At 57.8% G+C, this 8,493-nt stretch overlaps 2 protein-coding genes across 3 annotated transcripts in view; both read left to right on the top strand.

The window, feature by feature from the left end:
* Positions 1-323: 323 nt before the first annotated feature.
* SP9 (Sp9 transcription factor) lies at positions 324-3,366 on the top strand. 2 transcript variants are annotated; one of them, XM_079311678.1, is made up of 3 exons: positions 324-641; positions 934-1,083; positions 1,357-3,366. In XM_079311678.1, the coding sequence occupies exons 1-3, from the start codon at positions 621-623 to the stop codon at positions 2,704-2,706; spliced, it is 1,521 nt and encodes a 506-aa protein (XP_079167804.1). In that variant the 5' UTR covers positions 324-620; the 3' UTR covers positions 2,707-3,366. The 2 variants fall into 2 exon arrangements, with proteins under 2 accessions (XP_079167804.1, XP_079167805.1); XM_079311679.1 differs by lacking the exon at positions 934-1,083 and having other exon boundaries at positions 329-641.
* Positions 3,367-6,349: 2,983 nt separating this feature from the next.
* Positions 6,350-8,493, top strand: part of SCRN3 (secernin 3) — a 29,469-nt gene continuing 27,325 nt past the window's right edge. The window contains exon 1 of the mRNA XM_079310379.1: positions 6,350-6,355. The gene's annotated coding sequence lies outside the window, so the exon portion shown is untranslated. The remainder of the gene's footprint in view (positions 6,356-8,493) is intronic.

Here is an 8,493-nt window from a genome sequence, read left to right as displayed (position 1 = left end):
GTATCCAAAACGGACAGCTCCTAAGTGGCCTGAAAAGGAGGCAAAAGGCCTGTTGAATAAAAGCGACGCAGGTATGGTTTACGGGCAGCGAGGATCGCAGGTGGCTACACCAGCAGCGGGGCATCGGACGCCTCCTGTACAGTTGACAGGAGACGGCGGAGCGGCGTCAGGCGCGACACCAGCCCTCGGCCGGCGCTGACCTCGCTCTGGACTCGTGCCCCGTGCGGCCCGGCCCGCTCCCCCGGCGGGCGGGCGGTGCGGGGGCGGCGGGAGTCGCGGCCCGGCGGGAGGCGCGGCGCGGGGCCGGCGGTAATTGCGGCGCGGCCGCCGCCGCGGGCCGGAGCGGGGAGTTTTCTCCCCGCGAGCTGACTGGCACGCGCCCCGCGCCCCGGCGCCGGCACCTCCGCGCAGCCTGATTGGCTGCCGGGCCGCTCCGGGCCGCTCCGCCCGCGCCCTCATTGGGCGAGCGCCGCCGCCAGCGGTACTTCAAAGCGGGCGCTGCCCGCACTTAGGCAGAGTTTGGCCCCGCCGCGCCGGAGTGTCCTTAGTGCCGCCGGGCAGCGCGGGGCGCTCACCGAGCGCCGTCCCCTCCGCCCCACCGCCCAGCCCACGGACGTGCTATGGCTACGTCTATCCTCGGGGTAAGTCGCACCGCGCGCTTCCTCGCGGCTTCCCCCTGGAAAAAAACTGTCGTTGCCGCCGCGTTGTGGCTGCCCTCTGCGCGAATCGCGTGGACCCGCGGATAGGAGGTGATCCCGGCCCACCTCGGGGGATTTCATTGCGGGCTGCCCATCGGGTCGTTCCCAAAGAGTTTAGCCTGAAAACTCGCTGGGCCGGAGAGAAGCCGTGATGCTTCTGCTCTCTTTTGTTTAGTTGTTGATTTGGGATTTTTGTTTGTTTGTTTTTAACTCGACCTACGCTCGATTTCCAAAGATTTTCGCCGGCCCGGCGTTGCACGAGGCGACAGTCGGAAGGCTCCGCACACTGCTCGCCTTGGTGCCATCTCTTTTTTTCCGTCGCTCCTGTACGGTTGCTCGAGGAGACGCCGCATTTCGTTCCCACGGGATTTTTGGTTTAACGGCGGTACGCTCGAGCAGCCCTCTCGGAACACGCGTGTCGCTTGTCCCCGTTGGGACCCGCTTGCGATGTAAATCTCTCGGGCCGTGAGACCGGTGCCCGGCGGAAAACGAGTTGTGCCGAGCGTGGCAGGGCTGGAGCCTTCTTCTAAAATAAGAGAAAACTTTTCCGCGGTACCGCTCGTTGCGCCGTGGTTCTACCCGCGCTGCCGTGTCCCCGCGGGAGCCTGGCGAGGTGGCAAGGGTTAGGCTGACGGGCCGGCTTTGTCTCTTCCCGCAGGAAGAGCCGAGATTTGGAACGACTCCCCTGGCCATGCTGGCCGCCACCTGCAACAAGATCGGCAACACTAGTCCCCTGACTACTCTGCCCGAGTCTAGCGCCTTCGCCAAAGGGGGCTTCCACCCCTGGAAACGCTCCACCTCCAGCTGCAACCTGGGCTCCAGCCTCTCGGGCTTCACGGTGGCCACGAGTAGGGGTTCCAACGGACTGGCCAGCGGCACGGGCACCGCCAACAGCGCCTTCTGCCTGGCTTCCACCTCGCCCACTTCCTCGGCCTTCAGCAGCGACTACGGCGGCCTCTTCTCCAACTCGGCGGCGGCGGGCGTGTCCCCGCAGGAGCCCGGAGGGCAATCGGCCTTCATCTCCAAAGTGCACAGCTCGGCGGCCGAGAGCCTCTACCCGCGGGTGGGCATGGCGCACCCTTACGAGTCCTGGTACAAGTCGGGCTTCCACTCCACGCTCTCGGCGGGCGAGGTGGCCAACGGAGCGGCCTCCTCCTGGTGGGACGTGCACACCAACCCGGGCTCCTGGCTCGAGGTGCAGAACCCGGCGGGGGGGCTGCAGAGCTCGCTGCACTCGGGCGCCCCCCAGGCCTCGTTGCACTCCCAACTGGGCACCTACAACCCCGACTTCAGCTCCCTCACCCACTCCGCCTTCAGCTCCACCGGCCTGGGCTCCACGGCCGCCTCGCACCTGCTCTCCACCAGCCAGCACCTGCTCACCCAGGAGGGCTTCAAGCCCGTGCTGCCCTCCTACACGGACTCCAGCGCGGCGGTGGCGGCGGCCAGCGCCATGATCACGGGCGCCGCCGCCGCCGCCGCCGGGAGCGGCTCGGCCCGCTCCGCCCGGCGCTACTCGGGCCGCGCCACCTGCGACTGCCCCAACTGCCAGGAGGCCGAGCGGCTGGGGCCGGCGGGGGCCAGCCTGCGGCGCAAGGGGCTGCACAGCTGCCACATCCCCGGCTGCGGCAAGGTGTACGGCAAGACCTCGCACCTGAAGGCGCACCTGCGCTGGCACACGGGCGAGCGGCCCTTCGTCTGCAACTGGCTCTTCTGCGGGAAGCGCTTCACCCGCTCCGACGAGCTGCAGCGGCACCTGCGGACTCACACGGGCGAGAAGCGCTTCGCCTGTCCCGTCTGCAACAAGCGCTTCATGCGCAGCGACCACCTGAGCAAACACATCAAAACGCACAACGGGGGCGGCGGCGGCAAAAAGGGCAGCGACAGCGACACGGACGCCAGCAACCTGGAAACGCCGCGCTCCGAGTCCCCCGACCTCATCCTGCACGACGGGGTGGGCGCCGCCCGCGGCCCGGGCAAGGAACCTAGCGCGGGGCCCGGCGACTCCTAGGGGCAGCGCCGCCGAGCCGCTCGGACTGAGCCCCGCGCCGCCCCGACGGACGGAGCCGCCCCGCCGCCGGCAGCCCCGGGCCGCAGCGGGGGCGGGCCGCTGCACGGCGGGGCCGGACGGCGCGGCCCCCGGCCCGCCCGGCCACTAGGTACCGAGTGACACATTCTTCCGTTTCCCTCTTCTCTTTCTGTTGGAAGGCAAGCATCCTAAGAGAGGCTTAAGGTGAGAAATACAGCTGCAACTTTGAGACGGTCCCTCTGTATCTCATAAACATCTGTATAAATAGGGTTCAAAAAAGAAGAAAAACAGAAAAAAAAAAAAAAAAGAAACCAGATCGTGTTCCCTTATTTTTCTTGTAAATGTTGATCTGATAGGGGGGTTGGGGAATTTTTTTTTAATTGGTGAATTCCTGAAATTCAGGGAGGTTTTGGGGTTCTGGGGTTTTTTTTTGGTTTTTTTTTGTTTTTTTTTTAATTTTAAATTTCTGATGCACTTTGTGGAAGTCAGTATATATGTAAAAGATATTTAAAATGTTGAGTTAACACTTCACTCAAATACACGTAAGTTAAGGTCTCTTAAAGAAATTAAATGCGTTTATCTGTATGGAAAAAAATCTTGACATATTTTCATTTTGGTATTATTAAAGGACTCTGAACAATATACTCACGGGTTTGTTCTTCTTCGTGTCCCCTCCTTTCCCCCCGCCCAGTCCTCGCAGGGGTTACTTTTTTAGTGGAAGCCCTCGCACCCCTTTCCATCGTCCTTTCAGTCACTGTGATTAAAAATACAGTCAGCAATGATATAACTGGGAGGGAAGGGAACCGGCCCCCGAGCCGGGCGCACTGAACCACTCTGCTCACTCTTTTCAAATCGCCTTTGCTTTAATTTACTTAAAAGAAAATGTTTTAAAAATAGCCGACTCCAAGCCCTGCTGCAGCCTGAAAACATGCTGAGACCTAAGTGACTTTGGTGAAACCGTCCCCAAAATCGAGTGAAGGGAAACTGTGCTGAAGAACTATTTATTTAATTTTAAAAGCCTTCAGCGCCACAAGGCTGCCTAGGCTGGGAGGTGATCTCGGGGGAATAAATCGCTAGAGTCAATACTCCGGAAAAGACATTTCATGCCTAAATGAAAATCTTGTTAAATGTTATTAATTTTGACTTAGAGCACACAGCAGCCCCCTGTGCCTTGTATTCCCTTATTAGGGATTCATGTCTTATCAAATATCTAATTAATCTCCTAGACATCATTTGTTCTGGCCAACTTTATCTCAGCTGGTCCACGGGGAAAACTCCGAATATTCTCGGTGACAAAGCTCCCTTGAAGATCCTTTTAATTGTCCAAATTAACTGCACCAAATTTGCATGTCAAACGGTAAAGGGCAACCTAAGATAAAATGTAAACGTTTTAAAAGCCCCAAACTAAGCACTTGATTTGATAACTAGGCTTTTTAATGTTATGGAAGACAACTGCTCCTTTCCTTTTCAAAGACAGTTGATCTATGCAAATAGTGAATTGGAAATGCTTATGTCCCCATGCAGTCAAATGGTCCTTGCATGTTATTTGAATATCAGTGGCTTTGCTATTGAAAAGGTTCAAGGATGCTCTCTGACTTCTTTGTGATTACTCAGTGCAGCGTCTTATTCTGAAGAAAAAAAACTCAGGAATAATTAAAGGCTGGGCTAAGGCCTGGGAACACATTTGGGACAGGAATCTCATTTAGACAGGCTCTTTCAAAATAAGGCACAGTTAAATTGACCAGAAGGCAATTATTGAAATGAAAATTATTTTCACTCCCTTTGTCTCCTGACCACCAACCTAACAGCCACAGTATTTTTTAAAGGCAAATTGTTAAATGAGATAATTGTGTTATTAAAAAAAAAAAAAAAAAGAGGGTGAGGGGAAAAAAAAGTTAATTTACTCTGGCCGGTACAGATTGGATGAATACAAATATTTTAATCCTCCATAAAACAGGGAATGCAAATAGCATCGGGAAACGGATTCTGCTGTCGGCCACCAACTGGAATAAAGACGTTGCGTTAAAGAAAATACATCTGCCGTGAATACTAATAACCGCGTCCCACCTCCTCCGCGCCACTGTTGCACAAAAGCGGCCGGGCAGCGCCGACACCGCCTGTGCCCTGGGGCGGCGGCGGGAGCCCGGCGGGCAGTTCCGCGGGCCGGGAAAAGGGAGCCTCCCGGGAGAGGCACCTCGCATCACAGCTGCCGACAGCACCTTCCCCGAGAGCCGCTCCGGAATTTTCCCGGCCGAAAGCATCCCGGCAAAGGCTTCCTTCCTCCCGCCCCGGGGCGGGTGCCGGCAGGTTTCCCGGGGGCAGGGGAGGGGAGCGGGCGCGGGGACGCGCTGGGGCGGCGGTAACACAGAGCTCGGGCGGCGGGACCCGGCTCTCCTCCCTGCCGGGCGGCCTGGGGGCTGCGCAGGAATGCACCCGCGCGGGGTGCTGGGCAGGAGTCAGCTTTGTTTTCGATTTATAATAAAACACATCAAAGGACACCATCCAGGTCCAGTTTCTGCCAGGCCGGGGTTACAATTCTCAGCTCAGTGATCAAGGACCTTTTTGCATTGCCTTTGCCCCTTCGGGTCAGAAAACGTCCATCACTTACAGACTCCCCAGAAACGAGGAAGGGAGCAGCTCTGGGGCGCAGAGCCGGTTCGTTTAACCAAGAAAATAGAAAGCGTGTCACCTTTTTAAAAAATAAATGACACCATTCTTTCGTAAATGTTGGAGATAATTATATGGTCTGGGGAACTTCTACACAAGAAAAAAAAAAACAAACAAACAAACAAAAAAAAAAAAAACAAAAAAAAACCCCCCAAACCCTAAAGAACAAACGGGATGAGAACCGAAAAATAAATCTGATTTCGGTCTTTGAATCCGTAGTGCAGTTCTTTAGTAAGAGGACGCTAACCCGAAAGTGGGAGAGCACTGGGAACAAGAGGTGCCCCCAGCTCCGGTGGGAAGGGAGGGACAGGGGAAGCCGGGCTCCCCGCCGCCTTGGCCCCCTCGCCCCGGGTTTGCCCATGAACTGAGCTCCCATTTACATCCCGCTCCAGCTATTGCTGCCCATTCCCACAGCTCGCGGACAGCAGCTTCAGCCCTGCTCCGTGAGCCAGTTAAAACGGGGCAAACAACCAGCCAGTGACGGCAACCACCACAGACGGGAGAAGGTAAAATGCCAGGAAAAATTATCCACTAAATGTCATTCGTTCGCCAGGTCCCCCGTTCGCAGGAAGCGCGTCCCTTTTGCCCCCCGCGGCGAGATACCGACCCAACGGCTCGTTTTACACTTAAAAGGTAACATTAATGTTTTTGTTCTAATGAGATAATATATAAACACAAGATCGCGTGCCTGGACAGCTTCTTAATTGCGTCTTTTAATTCAAACGGAAACTTTATCTGCGGGAGCTGTAATTTATTTGCAGCCATTATCTGTTCCCCAGGATCCTCTCCCACCCTTCCAAAACGCAGATGAAGGGAAGCTAACAGACAGCCCGCCCCTTTGAGTAATTGGTGTGCTAAGTGTTTATTTTAAGTGAGAATAATTTAGCTACAAATTTCCTCAAGGAATAACACCCTTCACACACTACAAAAGGAGAGCAGGAACCAGACCGAGCCCGCGCTCCGGTCCCGCTCCCGGCGCTGCCCCGCGCGGCGGCTGCCGGGCGCCACCTAGAGGCGCTGGCGCGGCGGGCTCGGGCCGGGGGCGCGGCCGGGGCGGCCGCGGGGGTGGCGGCGTGCGCGGGCCGGGCCGCGGCGAGGAGCCAGCGGCGGGAGCGCGGGCCGGGCCGGGGCGGAGGAGGGCCCCAGGGAGCGGGCGGGCTAGCGCGAACTTCCCTGGGGGACGGCGGGCGGGACAGGCACACGCAGTCCGGGGCAGCCGGCCCGGCCTCGCCGCTGCCCGGGCCGCGAACCGCAGAGGCGGCCGGGCCCTCACGGCACCGCTCCGCACCCTCCGCGCGGCCCCGCACCTGCGGGCGGGCGCGGCTCCCGCGGCGGGCCCCGGGCGCGGCTCTGCCGCCGCCGCCGCCTCGGCGCCGCTGTTGTTGCAGCGCTGCTCCGAGATGTGCTAATTGGTACCTGGCTTGCAGGGCGCGGGGTCCCTGTCCGCTCCCCGGCACAAAGTAGGCTGCTAGGAAATTTGAAATTGCCTTTCAGCCTAAAGCTGCCTTACCTGAATGTCATAATTACAGTAATTATGTGCATCCAAATTACATGCTAATTAAATTAGAATCAAATCGTTCTAAATCGAAATCAAATGAGGTAGCGAGAATTAATCAATGACAACATAAATAGAGAGCTTCCTTCAGGGATATTTATTGTACCGATCCGAGCAAGAGCCCCATCTGGGAGTCACCCGTCTATTTACTTTCGGAGTAGCAATAATTTATTGTTCAGCGTTAATTCTAAGCCGAAAAGCGGCCCGGCACCCCTGGCCCGAAGCTCCCCGCCGTCCTGCCCGCCCCGAGAGCCGCCCGGCAGCAGCGGGAGCCCAGCTCGCCCCGTCCCGACGCAGCCCCAAGCCCCCGGCAGAGCCGCCCGCCCGTCCCGGCAGAGCCGCCGGCCCGGCTCCGACGCCGGGAGTCCCGGCCAGGGGTCCTGCCCTCCCCGCCCGGAGGAGGGAACCCCCTCACGGCGCCGCGGCCCCGCCGCCCAGCCCCGCAGAAGGGTAACCCTATTCCGCGGCTTTTACGGAAATAAATAAATAAATATCGGAATAACGATACGGCTACAGCCGCTCTTACCTCCATCCGCGGAGCGACAGCACCTCCTGCCGGGCCCCGCCGGCTCTGCCGAGCGCCGCGCTCGGCCCGGGGCGGCGGCGCCTCATGGCCCGCGGGCGGGGCGGGGCCGGGCGCGCGCAGCCGCCCCGCGCCGCGGGCGCTGCCGGCGGGGCCCGTGAGGGCGGCGGGCGAACACAGGCCCAGCCCGGCCCGGCACAGCACAGCGCTCCCCGCCGCACCGAGCACCCCGGCCGGGCCCCGCTGTGGCGACGGCCGCCACATCTCCCGCAGCCGCCCCCGTACCCGTGAGGGCACAAACTGGCCTAGGGAAGGCACCGGGAGCAGTGAGACACTGCCTGTACAGTCACACAAACCTCCTGACGGGATGGGCGGCTTGCTACAAAGCTCCTGTAGTCAAAACAGATACATCCAAAATGTCACAACTTTTCTGCCAGTCTCTTCATATGTGAAAAGGCAGGATACACTGTTTAACTACATGGAAAGGAGTAAAGTGGAGAGCCCACAAAAGAGCACACAGCTGTGAATGTTGAGCTGTCCACTCTTCTTGATGTGGGAGTCAATTGCATTGTAGTTGGCAGGATTCCTGAGCCAAATACAAAACAACTGGAAAGATCCTTCTTTGGAATGAAGGCACCTTGTTCCTGTATTCCTGTATTTCCTGCTGTACTTAACACAAAATATTCTACCAGCATATGCCCTTTCCCCTGTTACTCTGTTACCCCCTGTCCTCTCTTACCCAGTTTTGTTTAGATTCCTAAAACAGGCATTTTTGCAGTCTCCTCCTGTTCTTTCTAAATCAGAGCTTCCACACATCAGTACAGGGGGCTGACTCTACTGCAGGGGCTCTTTTACTCCCACCTACTTCAGCAAGAATGCCCAGAGCAACCTAATGCAGACACATTGAAAAGGTGACATCTCTTAATGGTTCACCCTTTCAAACTCTTCACATGCACTTAAACGTTAAGCCAGGTCACTTTCACCATGTATTATTATTATACTCTGCTGAAAATCTTCTGAGTGA

The sequence above is a fragment of the Erithacus rubecula genome (assembly GCF_903797595.1).
Source record: "Erithacus rubecula genome assembly, chromosome: 8".
NCBI classification, from domain to species: domain Eukaryota; kingdom Metazoa; phylum Chordata; class Aves; order Passeriformes; family Muscicapidae; genus Erithacus; species Erithacus rubecula.
Note: the sequence above shows the minus strand (reverse complement) of the source record. Positions and strands in the feature narration are given on the sequence as shown.

Bases quoted from the DNA above. Each gene is read 5' to 3' on its own strand.
- SP9 (XM_079311678.1), top strand. From the start codon at position 621: ATGGCTACGTCTATCCTCGGG. The intron at 642-933 runs GTAAGTCGCACC...CGATTTCCAAAG, and splicing joins TGGCTACGTCTATCCTCGGG to ATTTTCGCCGGCCCGGCGTT. The intron at 1,084-1,356 runs GTACGCTCGAGC...CTCTTCCCGCAG, and splicing joins GGATTTTTGGTTTAACGGCG to GAAGAGCCGAGATTTGGAAC.